Genomic DNA, 17168 nt, shown 5'->3' on the forward strand with positions numbered 1-17168 from the left:
ACCCATGAGGGTGCCTTGCTTTTATAACTAGTAGTGACTTAATCGCCTTGGAAACCTCACTTTAATGGACTCAAGTTCCATGCTCATCCTAGACCTTCATCTAGATAGAGATAAACTCTTCTTAAGCCTTCTCTCTATCCAGACTGAGATCCTTCCCTATTCTTGGACTCTTGTCCCTTATCTGCTTACCTCGGATTCCGGTATCTTCGCAGATAACATCGGCCTAACCGAGATCATCTCGGTAGCTTGATCAAGCCACGTAACACATCGGCTGACACTTTGGCGTCACATTTGCCACGTGTTGTCATTTACAAAATACTTCCCCACACAAAATATTTGTGCACATCAAGCAATTGATTTTGTACCTGAGATCACAAAGACCTTGACACTTATCTCTCTGGCAATATATTTAAACTTTAGATAGACATGGACATGGACAGTATCTATAATTAAACATCAGTTAATAATAATAATAAGTCATAAATTAAAATAATTTTAAATTGCTCAACTTAAATTTTGTAATCATTGTAACTCATAGATGCCTATCTAAAAAAAATTATAAAAAAAAAACACTCATAGATTATTGAATTAATTCAATCAAAAGTTAATTTGATTTTGATTAAAATTCCAACAAAGATTACATAACTCATTTTTTCTCCAATTAATTAGAAAAATTCACAAGCCGAGATCAACGTACAACCCGACCAAATGGGATTGGGTTGTAAAATGCTTGTCTAAATCTCCTCAAAGGTTCAATTTTTAACCCACTTAACCTTAAAAAAAATTAAAAGACAAATTTCATTTTATTCCTCTATGATTTTAATTATGTGCGGCTTACCTCATTAATATTTAGAAACAATCTATGTGACATGTATAAGAGGATTATATGTTCATTACACATGGAATAAAAAGTATAGGGGTTAAAGTGTTTTTTACTTTCCAAACAAATGACGACATATAGGAATATTTTAATTTTTTTCATTAAATCATTAATGAATCTAATAGTACACTTCGGTTCACAAATTATAAGAAATTATGTGATTATTTCCAGACGTTAAGGGGATAAAATGCAAATAATCCAAATCATAAAAGATAAAGTAAAGTTTTCCCAAACTTAAATAATAAAACACAGTAGTTATGTGAAATTTTTTATTTCATTGAAAACAATTCAAAATAATTATTCGTTTATGATGCGTAAAAAGCTAGTTGTGCTTCATATCATAACATTTATCTGCATTCACCCAAAAAAAAAAAAAAAAAAAAAAAAAAAACTTTTATCCGTACAGCACATAGACCCACTTGTGCTTTTATGAAAATTAGAATTATTTTAAGCCTCCGTTTGGGAAGTGGGTTAGCTTTTTGATTTTTTGATTTTTTTAACTATTTTAGTCTGGGCTAAAAAATTTGGTTTGAGAAGGACTTTTTGACTTTTTTAGTTTTTTTTGTGAGAGAAGAATGTAATGATTATGAGTTGGATGTGATATTTTATTTTTTGTAACTAAAATAGTCTATTCTGTCTTTTATAGTTAAAATAGCCAAAAAAATCCCGTTTAACGCTTGCCATTTGAAACATAATTCCAGGAGTATGTAATTCCATCTCATGATTCTTTTTCTTTTTTAAAAAAAAATTCTTTTAGTGCTAATTTTTTTCATTTTCAATTTGTATTTTTTATTTGTAGGGAACGTTTTTAATTTTTTGACCATTTTTTTTAGTTCTACTTAATCTAGATATATTTAAAAAGTAGAATTTTTTTGATTCTTCATTATAAAAATTCACTAAATACAAAAAAAAAAAACCATAAAAAATATTAAGAGTATATTTTCATTTTTTTGTATTTATTGAATTTTCTAAAAAATTCTTTAAAAATATTTTACTTTTTAAGTGTATCATCAATGTAAAAGTAAAAAAAAAAAATGATTAAAATTTACAAAATTTAAAAAGGGTAAGATTTACCCCCTTGGTATTGCCCAGGAGCAGTTTATCCCTTGGCTTTTAAATATATGCAATGAACCCTTATGGTGTGTTTGGTTAGAGGATTTAGGGAAAAATTTGGAAAGGAAAAAGGAAAAGGCGTGTGAAACTAAGTGAAAAGATTGTATATTTTATTTATATTTCACCTACCTTTTCTTTTTCCCTTTCCAAATCTCCCCTCAAATCTTCTAACCAAAGACAGCGTGGTTTTGGATTAAACTACAAACCATAACTCCACTAACCCTAGCATGAAAAAGACTATTATACCCTTATTTAAATATTTAACTTTTAGTAGTTATTTTTGTCCTAATTTTTTTCTTTCTGTTTGTATTTTACAGAGCATATAAGCGGCTTTATTGAAGAAGAAATTATTGATGTACCTCCATTTTCAAAAATGAAATTAGTAGAAAACATTACAAAAATAATAATAAGCAAACAACAAGCTTTTTCGGTGGCTCATCAGTAGATAAATAGCAACCAATATTAAAAAATAAAATTAAACTAAGTAAAAGAAATAGATAAACAATAGCAAATATTAAAAAAATAAAATTAAAATAAGTAAAAATATATATATAAACAAATGGTATGAAAAAAAACTGACCAAAGTGATTTTTTGGTGGCTCAACTTTCCTTCTATGGTTGCAAGTTTTTATACTCAAAAAGGTATGGCATTATTGTATTTTTCTCACACCAAAATTGGAGGGAAATATAGATATTTGTTCCCCAATTGCCAAGAAGAAGGTGCCTGCCCACAACTCTTGTTAAAGTGGATGGAAATTGTAACATTTGCAATTTAGGTCTCGTTTGACAAGTAATTTTTTTAGTTAAAAAGTCATTAAAAAAATAAAAAAATTAATAATTTATATTAAAAGTCAAAAAAATTATTTTTCCTCTACTTTTTGCACGTTTTTTCTTAAAAAATTAAAAAATCATCACAAATATATTAATTTTTTTACATCATATTTTAATTAAAAAACTAAAAAATTACTTTAAAAAACTTATTTCAAACGAGGGCTTGCTCTAAAACCATAATCATATATGGGTCCATCGCATATGTTTGAAAGTCATAGGAGTAAACTGCTCATGGGCAATATCACAAGGATAAATTAGATTTTACCTAATTAAAAATGTATGGTCAGGAACTGCCTCAGATATACAGGTCATAGGGCGTAAAAATGGACTGTAGCCTGTGGTGGGTCTAGCCTAATTAGGTTTGTGTCTAAGCCCAGTTCGAGGTCCTAAGCTTGTACTTGGACTGTCATTTTGAAGCCGGATTCGGCCCGGCCCATTGGCCCACTCAATACCCACTTCCACTCAGTCTATCCGAGACCCAGTGTCATTTTCAATAGAAAAGAATAAAATTTTAGTAAAAAAAATTAAAAAAATGTTTAGGCCCGATTCAAGCCCGAGCCCAGGCCTAAGCTCGTCGGCTCAACCCAAGGCCCGAATACTCCCTGGGCTTAGGCTTAATTTCTGACTCATAGGTCGATTCGAATTTTGGCAAGAGCGCGTGCAACCCGACATAGTCTGGTTCGGGCCGGATCAAATTTACACCCTTAACTATAGGGCATGCAAGCATTGTTATTGCTTAATTTTTCTTGGTTGGACCTCCCTTGTACTTAAATAATAATAATAATAATTATTATTATTTTGTTATTTAAAAATGTGTGTTTCATTTGTTTGAATTATTTTTAATTGAGTCTAATTAAATAACAATACATGTTTGTTTGTTTTTATATAAACTTTACTTTTGTTTACTCGGATAATATGTGACTTGTGTTTTATTGGTTAATATGTTTTGTTTTAGAGTGACAATAAAATTTTACTATGATTTGCTATGACAATATATAATCTGTCTATTGTTAGTTGAATTTATTTTAAATTAACAATAAAATTTTACTCTATTAACATTAATAAATTTTATACTTGCGACAATAACAATTATAGTCACTATGGTATTTAGCAATGATGATGGTATTTTATTATTAAATACTAAAATTTTACAGTAAAATTTATTGTGAATTAGAGTAAAATTTTCTATAAAAAAAAATATAATTATTGTTGGCGTTAATTTGGATGTTAAAATTTTTAATTTTTTTAAAAAATAATTTAACGGTCAACATAGATTTTATTTAATAGATCTTGACAAGAGTATTCTAAAAAATACAAATTTTATTAAAATTTGACACATAGATAAAAAAATTATATTATTTTGAAGTTTAAAATATGAAATATGAAATTAATCACTATAAATATTTTGATAATAGTAGTGTGTATTGTTCTTTTCAAGGCAAAATCTCCAAGCCTGTCCATAGTGTATGAAACTTTTGTTGGGTTATGTTTGTTTTTTTGCGTTTGATTGACACTTGAAACAAAAGAATAATGCTATATGTACTAATTAGCGTACTAATTAGTATATCAATTAATGATATGATATAATTTAAAATATTTTTGGTATTTGAAATTTATATAATGAATGAGGTAAATAATAATGTTATAACTAATATTGGTGCACTAATTTGTATACTAATTGATGCATGTAACATCACCGGAAACAAAAATGTTTCATTGCTTAATATAGAAATTTCAATTCAATAAAATGTCATTTATGACTTTTTAATGATCTAAGATATTTATTTGAAAAAACTAAATGTATTGAAAAGATAGTGAATGAGAGTCAACTTACAAAAATTTTAAAAGTCATTTTTTAAAAATTGATACAAAGATATTTTTCTTAAAAGAAAGTTTTACTTATTTTTTTTCTAACAGAAAAATATTTTTGATATAAAATTTTACATCAAAACAAACGGAACTGAAAAAAAATAATAAAAATAAATAAATAAAAATTGCCCCACTGATTTGTTTGCCTCATCTTCTACCGACCTATAGTTTTTCGCAAACTATGTGGCAAAACCTTACTGGTTCGTCAGCAAATACAATAATGCATAGCTATAAAAACTACCTGACAGGATTGGAGCCGTAAAGTCGGCTTGTTTGTTTCCAATCATAACTCATTTTTTTCTTCCATGATCGTATTTCTTCAGACTTCACCCAAAAACCGGTATTTCTTCAGCTTAACAACAAAGCTCAAAAAAACTTCTCAACACACACACATGGTGTCCGTGAATCAAATACAACCCGAAGGCTTCTACTTGGATCCAACCGGAATGGCTCTTCCTCCTCTCGGCTCTTTCTCTACCCCCAACGCCACCGCCGCAGGTTCGCCTTCCACCACCACCACCACCACCACCACCACCACCACCTCCTCCTCTGACGATCTATCCAAGAAGGTCCGGAAACCCTACACCATTACCAAGTCTAGAGAGAGCTGGACTGAACCCGAGCACGACAAGTTCCTCGAAGCCCTCCAACTGTGAGTCTCACTTCGAATTCTGAGTTTTGAATTGAAATTAGGGTTTTGTTTTTTAGGTCTGGGTTTTTGTGAATTTTGGGGGTTTTGAATTTGGGTTTCATGGATGGGTAATGTGTGTGTGTGTTAGTTTGGTGAATTGAAGTGGGGGTTAGGGTTTCGTGGCAACTCAATAAGTTTTCATGCGAATTAGCTTGGTGAATTGAAATGGGGTTTGGGTTTTGTGGTTTCAATAGCAATTTAGTAAGTTTTAATGCGAGTTCTTTTTAAATTTTGGGGTTTTGAATTTTGATTCATGGATGGGTAATGTGTGTTAGCTTGGTGAATAGAATGGCGTTAGGGTTTGTGGTTTCAAGCAAGTCAATTAGTTTTCATGCGAATTCTTTCTATATTTTTTCTTCTGGGTGTGTGAATTTTGGGGTTTTGAATTCATGGATGTGTAATGTGTGTGTTAACTTGTTGAATTGAATGGGGTTGGGGTTTTGTGGTTTCAAAGCAAATTAGTATGTTTTGATGCGAATTCTTTCTAAATTTTGGGGTTTGAAATTGGATTCATGGATGGTTAATGTGTGTTAGATTGGTGAGTTGAATGGGGCTAGGGTTTCGTTGTTTCAAAGCAAGTCAGTAAGTTTCCATGCGAATTCTTTCTAAATTTTTCCTGGGTGTGTGAATTTTAGGGTTTTGAATTCATGGATGGGTAATGTGTGTGTTCACTTGGTGAGTTGAATGGGGCTATGGTTCTGTGGTTTCAAAGCAAGTCAGTAAGTTTTGATGTGAATTCTCTCTCTGTATACATATTCTTTTTTAGCATAAGTGATATCAATTTGTTTATTCTACTGAATTTGAGGCTTTTGATGGGTGAAAGCTTATAACGTAATTTTAGGTTAGGTGTAATGTCAGTTTCAGTTCCGTTAAGAGCCTAAGAGGGATGGTAGGGGACTCATTTGAGGTGAATTTCTAACAGATATAAAATGTGAAGAGGTTTAAGTTAAAGTAGATAGAGAATTTTGAGAGCAAGTTGGTCCAATGTTCCCTCAAGATAGATTGCAGTTTTTAAGTTTGAACATCGAAGTTTGATGGCTATCACACACACATGTTAGTTTGATGGTTTTTTATTTGGATTCATGGATGGGTAATGTGTGTGTAAGCATGGTGAATTGAATGGGGTTAGGGTTCTATGGTTTCAAAGCAATTCAATAGTTTTAATACAAATTCATTCTAAATTTTGTTTACTTTTTGGAGCGTAAGTGTTATACATTTGTTGTTGTACTGAAAGTTTAAGCTCTTGATGTGTAAAAGCTTAAATAATGTAATTCTAGGTCTGGTATGATATTAGTTTTGGTTACGTTACCAGCCTAAGGGGATGGTAGGGGACTCATTTGATGTGCATTTCTAACGTATATAAAATGTGAAGAGGTTTTAAGTTAAAGTAGATAGAGAATTTTGGGAACAAGTTGGTTGAATGCGGTGTCGTGTCCCTTAAGCTAGATTGCAGTTTGTTAGTTCGAATCTTGATGGCTATCACACACATGCCGTAGTAATCTAATCAAAACTTATGTATCAGAAGTGAGCTTATTTTAGTACAGTTAGACCACATTTCAACTAACTTTTTGAGTGGCACATAGAAGCAATGAAATTTTGAAGGAAAAATAAAATGAGCAAAGCTTTTTGTCTTGTTGAAGATAAAACCATATTGTGCACCAAAATGTCTATTATTAAGGTAATAAATATCTTAGAAGATGTGGGTTGTATTGTATAAAGGTGTACTACAAATTACTTCTTTGTTACTCAGAAAAGTAACTATAGATTCATACCATCATTATTTTTTGTTAGGTGTGCTTGGACTTTGAAGTACTATTTCTATTGTGTGAAGTTATAGTTGAACATTCTTATACGTTGTTTTCATTCACAATTGTTGCAATAGAATCCTAAATGCTGATTATGGTTTTCTTCAATTGATCTGTGTAGCTTTGACCGTGATTGGAAAAAGATTGAAGCATTTATTGGGTCAAAGACTGTCATCCAGGTAACTTCATGTGGATAGTTTCTGTGATTATATAATTGTTTAATATCTTCTATCATATTATGATATTATTGAATGCTTCTTGTGTTTATCTTGAACTTGACATGCAAGCATGACAAAACAACATAACTTCTTGTCGTTGAAGTTAAATACTGAATTGCTTGTTTGTTCAATTTGGGTTTCATTGTACTTGGATTTCATTGCTTACTGATTCCCTGCTCTCTCTCTCTCTCTCTCTCTCTCTCTCTCTCTCTCTCTCTCTCTCTCTCTCTCTCTCTCACACACACACACAAACACAAGCACGCACGCACTTGCACGCACCAATTGAAATACACATGCATGCTTGTGAGGGCGTGCATACACACACAATAGAGGTACATAATACAATTGATTTCTGTATGGGTTATTGTTGTTCTTACATGCATAGACTATAATTTATCATGTTAAATTGGTAGCAAAAAGAGTTTAAATGTATAGTATTGCTCTATTACTTAGCGGGCATGATCATCCAAAATAGACAAATAAAATAATCGAGGTTGTGTTTGTTTTCGAAGATTTTTAAAATATTTGGATTTGAAAAGTCATGGAAATTTAAAACCCAAGATTTTAAAATTGCATGATTCATGAATTGTATTCAGTGTGTTTGGTTTGAGTTTTTTGGATTAAGTTTTTTGAAAACTGAGTTTTTTGGTTTTCGTGTTTTTTTGTTTTTAGTTAATATTTTTAAAATATTAAACGTTTTTTTTACTTTTTTAGATGCACCTTACTTAGATGTATCTAAAAAGTAAAAAATTTGTGAAAAAATATTTTAAAAAATTAATAAATACATAAAAATACAAAAAAATATACTGAATTCTCTTTTTTTTTTTTTTGTATTTTTGGTATTTAGGGAATTTTTAAAAGGTTTTTTTCACAAATTTTTTACTTTTTAGGTATATTTATGTTAGGTATGTCTACAAAGTTTAAAAAAAAATTAAAATATTAAAAATTCAGTAAAAACAAAAAAATACGGAAAACAAGATTGTAGAATTTTTCGAAAAGTGTTTTTAGAAAAGTGAAAACAAGCAAAGTGTTTTTTTGAAATCCATATTCAAATCCATAAAATTCAAATCATATGCTTATCTTGTTTTATATTTTCAAATTTTTATTTCTTCATTATTTTGTAAGTCATGTTTCCTATTGCTAAACAAGAAGCATGAGAGAGATTTCCAAAAAGTATTTTCAATTGTAAAGAGAGATTGAAAAAATAGAAAATATGGAGCTCAATTGTGTTTTGTTTGTTGGACTACTCGTTAGTAATTTGGTGGTTTTGATCAGCTGTTAGGATTCCCTTTCAATGAAAGCCTGTGAAGGGGTGGAGAATCAACAAGACACTCAACTATAACAGCCCCTCTCTCTCTAACCCTCCCACACATGTACATCTCCAAAAATAGTCAGTCATTGAAGAGTCCTATTTGTCTTGAAGTAATACATTCAAAGAATTTTTACTCTTCCTTTTTTTGCATGTCTCTAGTTTTGACATTCTCCAATTTAAACATTATGAAGGACCTCATCCAGAAGTTTGATCTGGAACACCAATATGCTTTTTGCCTTCCGCAGGCACTATGTTATTGTTTACGGTTGCAATGCCTCTGGTATGAGAAAGACCACACCGTTGTGGGATTCTCCAAATCACGGCCCTTTCAAAAATATTGTAATTCCCACGTAATGCAGGAATTGTCTTTCACCATGATTTCGACCAAAATACATCAGGAAATTATGACAGTTCATAAATCCCTCCCTCAGTTACTCCAAATCTTACCAAAAGGCACAACTCAAAATAATTGCCTCAGTATGGTATTTCTGCCTAGCAGACTCATTGCATTGCAGGCACTTAGTATTAGCTAGTGAAGAATGCACCAATATTATCTTGTTAGCAACACTTTGAGTTCAAACATATTTTCTTTGATACAAACCATGCTATAAGGCATGTCATAGATTACAGTTTGTTCACTTATGCCATGGGAGTAATGAACACTGTTGCTCACATGTTTGTTAGAGAGTTAGTGTGTATTCCACTAGCATAAGAAATGCCCTATTTCACTTATTCAAATACTAAAGGATATTATATATCCGAAAAGAAAGGAATAAATAGTGGAGGATAACTTTTGCAGATACGTAGTCATGCACAGAAGTATTTTCTAAAGGTTCAAAAGAGTGGTACCAGTGAACATCTACCTCCCCCTCGTCCAAAAAGGAAAGCTGCTCACCCTTATCCTCAGAAGGCTTCCAAAAATGGTCAGAATTGGTCATTTGTATTATATTTAGTTGTCATGCTTGAGGCAATTTTAATGTAACCGTGTCTCATTTTGGCAGCTCCAGTGCTCCAAGAAGTATCGGAATCATTTCAGACATTGCCTATTTTACCTGAACCTGGATTTATAACAAGGCCTGATTCTTCTTCGTTACTTCGGAATCCAGTTGCTGGTACTGCTGTATCTTCATGGACTGACAATTCTATACAAACAGTCAGTTTATCACATGCAATGAAAGGTACATTATTCTCATGCCTTCAATGTTCACTGACATGCTCTGATCAGCTCTGTGGTCATCTGTTGCATATTTTTGATCGTGTGTTAAGTTATATCTGATATGAAATGCAGGGCAACCATTGGCAAATAACAGCTGCAGTAGCACTGAGAGCACTCCGAGAACACGGCCAACTGTAGAAGTGACAGATCGAGGGAATCATGGCCCTCCATTGAGAGGTAACTGTAATTTCATTGCTTACAACTAGCTCATTTAATTGAGTGATTGTAGCAAGGGGTGACGCATTGACGTCTGGGTGCAGTGAAAAATGGGCAAAGGTTTTCGCGTTTTTCTGGATGAGCGTAGATAAAGAAGCTCGTTGAAGATTATAGGTTTAGGGTAGCCACATAGAATTTAGGAACTTTAGCTAGTAAGACTATGGGCTTAGTAGATGTCATGATTAGGAGGAGAGTTAGTATAGTTTGCGTACAAGAAATTAAGTGGACGGATGAGAAAGCTCGGAAAATAAAGAATACCAGTTTTAAGCTATATTATAGTAGTAAGGATAGACACATGAATGGGGTAGGAAAAATGCCAAGGGCCTTGTAGAAAATGTAGTTGCGGTCATTAGGAAAGGTGATAGGATTATGTTAGTTAAACTAGTTATTGGAGAGAATATAGTGAACGTTATTAGTGCATACGCCCCCAAGATTAAATGATCAAATTAAGAGAGTTTTTTGGGACCAAATGGATGAGGCATTACAATTATAGGTGGTGATTTCAATGGCTATGTAGGAGTAAATAAACTAGGTTATGAGAGGATGCGTGGTGGGTATGTTTTTGGTGATAGAAATGAGGTTAGAGAGAGTATTTTAGATTTTGCGTTGGCTTCTGACCTAGTGGTAGCCAATACTATGTATAAGAAGAGAGAGGAGCATTTGATAACCTTCAAAAGTGGGTCAATTAGAAGCCAAATAGATTACTTTCTGGTAAAAAAAGAGGACTGCCTAAAATGTAGTGATTGTACTTGAAGAGAGCCTGACGTCTCAATATAGGATTTTGGTACTAGATTTATGCTTTAAAGGGCAATACCAAGCTCAGAAAGATAGTGAGCGTTGCAGGACTAGATGGTGGGACATAAAAGGGGATAAACTAGACACATTTAAGAATAGAATGAATAAAGAAGGTACTTGAGACTTGGAAGATGATGCTAGCAGTATATGAAACTCGATGGCCAATTGTATGAGGAGAATCTCAAAGGAAGTTCTTGGAGAGTCGAAAGAAAAGGGACCCAACTTTAGAAAAACTTGGTGATGGAGGGAGGAGGTTCAAGCGGTAATAAAGACAAAAAAAGAGTGCTTTAAAAAGTGGCAAAATGATAGAATTGAGGAAAACTTTAAGCGCTACAGATTGGTCAATAAGGAGGTCAAAAAAGTAGTGAGAGAGTCTAAGTTAAAAGCCTATGATAACCTATACACTAGACTAGATAGTAAGAAGGGAGAGAAGATGATATACAAACTTGCTAAGATAAGAGAGATGAAAATAAGATATTTTAATTAGGTTAAGTGCATCAAGGATGAGGTCTCTAAGGTGTTGGTGAAGGATAAAAAGATTAAGGAGAGGTGAAAAAACTATTTTGAGAAGTTGTTAAATGAGGAAAATGGAAGTAGGTAGTAATAAGGAAAACCGGGACTATAGGTTCTATCGTAGAATTAGGGACTTTGAAATAGAGTTTACACTAAAGAAGATGAAATTGAATAAGACTTTAGGACCCGATGATATACATATTAAGTTTTGATACTTACAAAGAAAGGCCTTGAATTTTAAGTTTTGATTTAATATTGTCAAAGAAGTGGAGTTCTCATGATATTCTACTAGTTGCAGGGTTGAAGTCCCAGTCAGGACTTGAGTTTTTGAGTATTACTAATCAACTAAGAAAAATAAAAAATAAAAGAAAAAGAGGGTGACAAAGTGTTTATAGAAGTTGAAACCTAAGAATCAATCAATCATAGAGCTTCTTCCCCTATTAAATGGTTCCTAGCTGGAGTAGTCAGGAGTCACAACAATATGGTTCTCTGGCTCCACTCTTCACAAAAGTTAGAAAGATATTTGGAATGTTGTTAGCTTGGTATAGGAATTTTTGCTCTTTGTGGTGTTTCTCACCAAGTGGCAACCAGAGAGAGAAAGACCCTTACTTGTTTCACCTTCCAATGAGAACTTAAGACAGACAGAGGACTGGGCTTTCTCCATTACCAGTTCTTATTTACAGTTAAATTGTTGGACTTTGTTACAGAGGAGGAAATGGTTTGCAGAATTTCTGGGTTGTAGTTTATGAAATTTTTATTATTAATCAACAATGATATTGATGTTGGTGTTGGACAAGGATTTTTTCAATCTAGAAACAGCACACGGCTGTGTATGTTTATGAAGTTACTGTGTGCAACAAGTGTCTGTTGACATTGATATCCATTTTAACATGTCTGGTATCCCCATTGACAAAGTACAGAGGTGTGTATCCTGCACATCTTATTTCAATCTAGAGTGCTGACATCTTATTGATTGGGTAAGAAATTAGACTCAATTCTCGTTGATCTCAAACACATATTTTGTTACAATGGATTTATTTGTAAATGCTGTTAACGTCCCCTTGGAACCATGGTCATAGATATTTTGTGGAGTATAGACATATACTTCTGCATGAGACTCTTGTACTTTCAAATCCTTTTGTTTATTGGTATTATACCACCAATAATGATGCTTCTATTTTTTGGGTGAATACTTCTTCTTCTTTGTTTGGGCATATCTGCATCCTTTTCTTGGTCGTAAACGAAGTGCTTAAAATTTATTTTGTGCTCCATGCAATTGTTTATCATATTTACTGTGTTCTCCTGGTACTGTTACCAGGATTGATACCTTCTCTGTTTCATGCAGTTCTGCCCGATTTTGCTCAAGTATACAACTTCATTGGCAGTGTCTTTGACCCAAACACTACTGGTCATTTGCAAAAGCTAAAGAAGATGGATCCAATTGATGTTGAAACAGTACACTTTCTATCCCATACTCTTTTTCTTTTCATTGTTTTGTGATTCTAATGTAGATGTAGTATACTTCTTTCCTTAATATGGTTCGATGCAGGTAAACAAAAAATTCCTACTTAATCGGATGCTAGAAAATACACGATGACAACTACTCCTATGTTTATGGAGAGTAATCTACTATGCATAAGCTAGAGGAACCTCTTAAAATCCTGTCCAGGTCCAGGGCTTCCAGGCTAGGCATTATTACATGTCGGGGGATCAATTGGGGGGGGGGGGGGGGGGGTAGAGAATGTTATTGCTCCCTTTTAAAGTTTGTATAGAAAATACCTTTTACTAGAACAAGTTTAAAAAGATGGATGTTTCATGGTCAGTTGTTTATTTCTTCCCTGCTATTGTGTGTATCATAGCAGCATTATTGAATGATATCAGTATCACATTTTGTATTCAAAATAACCTCAAGATAAAATGGTAATGATCAAATTCCATTATTGTGCTTTTTTGGCTCTTTGATCTACTTGACTTTATAATATAAATTGCTTTTTTTACATTGGCCTTATTGTATAGGTTTATGTTATTTAGTTGTCCTTCGCTTCAGTGACTTTAGACATGGATTAAATGCTAAAGAGTTTGTTCCTAGAAGTACACATGCCCTTTGGAAACCACATTTGTAACTGTTTCATTCTTTTTGACTCCTTTCCAGGTGCTACTGTTGATGCGAAACCTTTCCATCAATTTGACTAGCCCAGACTTTGAGGAGCATGTAAGTGCCATTTCCACCAAGTGTTGCTTTATATTTTCTTGGCGTCTACTACGTGATCATAGTTTAGATGATGGACCTGACTACCTAAATCTCATTTAATATCACTTGAATCAGAGAAGCTATAATGCATTACCAAGTTCTTCAGCACCACAAGGTTCTATGTAGTTGCCTTGTGCTTTCTTTGTTTCTGGCCCAGTATTTAACTGTATATTTGCGGCCTAATTAATTGCTCTTGATTCTCTATAATTCTCAATTCAAGAAAATCCTGATATAATTGCTTTCCATGCAAGTATTCCTCAAGGGCCCTATTGGCATTTGAATATACAATATATATAACAATGGCGGACACAAAATTTCTACATAGTGGAACCAACTAATATGCATTTAAAATTGACAACAAAATTTAATTATTTTATTATTAGTGAAGTTATCATATGCAGTGTAAGTTATATTAAAAGATTCACTTCCTTATGAAATTTCCTACGTTCGAAAAAAGTTTGGAAATTTTTGTTAAACCAGTAAAAATAAAATATGCCTAATTTAGTCCCCCAATCAAAACACAAACCAGTTTAAATACGTAAGTAAAATTCCATATGAAGATAGACGTGTACAAAGATAATTATGCAAGTACCATTTTCGCATTATACATTAAAAGACTAATATCGTGGTGTGAAACACACGACATGATAAACAAAATATAATAAGATAATATGATCAATATAGCATGACAAATTTTTTTTACCTAAAAACTTTGTTGTGTATGTGAGATTAATTGTATGGAAATTGTACGTTAATATAGAAAAAATTGTGGGCCACCTTTTTATTGGTGATGGACACTCAATGATCACATTTTGTTGTTAAATTCTATTTATCATCTCATATGTTAACACTGCATTGGTAATGAGTAAAAGTGGTGGTACCCATTAAACTAATACAGTTATGACACAATTATGATAAACAATATTGTCATTAATTTATCCAAAAAAAAACAAAATTGTCATTATACCATTATTATTTTTTGCCTATTTGAAATGATATTGAAATTTGAGTAATGCTACAATGACCATCTATTTTTACTATTTTATCTTACCATTTGATGTGTCAAACTAGTTTGTCAACATTGCATTAGAGATATACATTAGTGGTGGAACCCATTACACTAATATTATGTTGATAAGTAAGATGGTAAGTATAACAGAGCAAAGAAATATGGTAAAATGTAGCATTATTGTTGAAATTTAATGAATACAATGTAAATTGTGGGATGTTACTGATAATGAGTTTTACTTTCCAAGTCTTCAAAGAAGTTGGCTTTGGATTGTGGGGTCACCCCTTTAGAGTTCACAAAACGAAACATCAAAAGCAGTATATTTACATGTGAATTTTGTAGCCTTGCCGGGGCCATCGCCCTTTACATGTGAATTTCGTAATCTTGCAACGCCCCCCCCCCCCCCCCCCCCCCCCCCCCGGGTCTGCCAGCCACTATATATATAAGATTAGCATCATGTCAGGCTCCTTTTTTTATTTATTTTTTTTAAGCACTTCATTTGCTGGTGCAGAGGAGGTTGCTTTCATCCTATGAAATTGACTCAGAGAAGGAAAACTCTGCTGGTGCAAACAAGAACATTCAGGATAATCGATCCATTGGTGCAGTAAAATACGGGTAAGCTTTTAAAATAACCTTCATATTCTTTGGTTATGACATAGCCAAAATACTGATTTTAGTCCCATAAATTGCCAGGACATAGAGAATGTTCAGTGAGCTTCTGTACTTGTGTGTACCTATAAAACTTTAACATCCTTTGGATTGCTGGTTTGTAAGTACTACTCCCTGTTGCAATATCTTTGGCTGCGTGCACAGTTCATTGCTGGATTACTGTCTTTTTATAATGCACATACTATCTATGAGGGGAAAAAGAAACATGAAAAAATTGTAATGCGGGAATGTAAATTATAAAGCTGGGCTGTAAATTTTAGTTATATCTCCAAGTAGTTATAGTAGTATTGAGTTTGTGACACGAGGTGTTAAAACGTGCACGCAAGTTTATTCAGGTCTGAAAAACTGGTTCTGGTTTTATTTTATTTGCTAAGTGTTGCACTTCCACATTTTTTTTATAACCATAGTTGTGACACTCTTTGTTGTCTCCTTGACGAGGCAACACACATTTATCATAGTTTGGTTGAGCATCAGGTGCAGGTGTATCAGCTTTTGGTTTTGATCAGATTTCATTGTGAACACAAGCCAGTTCTTATTGAATGGTAGCCGAAAGGGGAAGGATTTGGAGCTGCAAAAGATTCTGTGTTTTTAAAATTTGTATTCAATGTATTTTCAATTGTATGATGTGGAAATTTTGAAATATGATTGCATGGCTGGGATTGTATTTAGTACAGGAAACATGGATGTTGGATATAGAGCATAAATAGTCCACAAATATTGCCAGATGTGTTGAACTTTTTTGTTGCTCTTTAACAGTGGAGAAATTTATCCCTCTTTACAGATATATATAAACACAATGCCTCAAGTTGTATCTATAGCTGAGCTCAATTTTAAATTTTTGAGAAATATATTTTTTAAACAAAAATAAAAACGATGGATATTTTCTTACTTTTCATTATTTTTGTTTATGAAAAAAAGAAAAAGAAAAATGAATACTGCTATTAACTTTTACCAAATTTCTTTGGACCTCAACTGCCTAGATTACTCAACTGTTTCTCTTTTAACCTCCACCTTAGTTCTGACAACCTTCCTTTTCCAACTCACCAATTCTTCCTCTGGCATTCCCTTGCCTTCCTTTGTTAGCCTCACTTCCAAACAAACTACCTCCTACACCCTTCTTCTCTCTTGTATGTCCATCTTCAGAAGTTCTCTGCTCTCGCCATCCCTCTCTAGAACATCCTTGCAACCTGTCCTTTCAATCTTCCTCGCCACCTTCACCTACCTCTTGACACTCTCACTCCATGCTTGTCATCGATCTCCTTTTTTTTTTCTTTTTTCTTTTTTTTGCTTGCTGTGATCCCAATTGAGATCTAGATCTAGGGTTTTTAGGAAGAGCAAGAAGAGGGATTGTGGCAATTGCGGTTAAGAAGGAGTAAGGGGAGGTAGTGCTAGAGGTAGGAAAGCGTTGGAGCTGTTGAGGAAGGGAACAGGGTTGCGGAAGAGTTGTAGTGGCGAGGAGGGAGGTTGAGGAGGGCCATAAGATGGTGGAAGGTGGGGTTAGGGTTTTGAAAGGTTAAAAATAAAGACAAATAAAATTTTATGATGAGATGAGAAAAAAAAAGGAAAAAGAAGTGTCTAAAGAAAACAAAACAAAAAAGACAAAAAAGTGGATAGTAGCACCACTCAAAACGCAAGCACATTTTGGCCCCGTTTGTTTAGGGTTATAGGGAGGAGATTGGGTTTGGTAGTGAGAAGGGGATTGAAAATGAAGTGTTTTTTTTCAGAGATAAGGAGGGGATTAGTTAGGGGTGAGCATGGTCCGGATTAGACCGGATTGGGA

The 17168-nt window shown here is 33.2% G+C and overlaps 1 protein-coding gene across 6 annotated transcripts; it reads left to right on the top strand.

The window, feature by feature from the left end:
- The first annotated feature begins 4826 nt into the window (after positions 1–4826).
- LOC114270062 (Homeodomain-like superfamily protein) lies at positions 4827–16113 on the top strand. Of its 6 annotated transcripts, none has more exons than XR_003631834.2 (10): positions 4934–5345; positions 7311–7368; positions 9519–9642; positions 9721–9897; positions 10008–10112; positions 12778–12914; positions 13612–13671; positions 15231–15334; positions 15413–15488; positions 15847–16113. XR_003631834.2 is itself a non-coding variant. In XM_028211454.2 (9 exons), exons 1-9 carry the CDS (start codon positions 4999–5001, stop codon positions 15417–15419), a joined length of 1092 nt encoding a protein of 363 aa, XP_028067255.2. In that variant the 5' UTR covers positions 4827–4998; the 3' UTR covers positions 15420–16113. The 6 variants fall into 6 exon arrangements, 2 of the variants coding, with proteins under 2 accessions (XP_028067255.2, XP_028067254.2); XR_003631835.2 differs by having other exon boundaries at positions 15863–16113; XR_014337442.1 differs by having other exon boundaries at positions 4935–5345; positions 12805–12914.
- The last annotated feature ends 1055 nt before the right edge of the window (positions 16114–17168 follow it).

The sequence above is a fragment of the Camellia sinensis genome, chromosome 8 (assembly GCF_055761805.1).
Source record: "Camellia sinensis isolate YWXY chromosome 8, ASM5576180v1, whole genome shotgun sequence".
Classification (NCBI taxonomy): domain Eukaryota; kingdom Viridiplantae; phylum Streptophyta; class Magnoliopsida; order Ericales; family Theaceae; genus Camellia; species Camellia sinensis.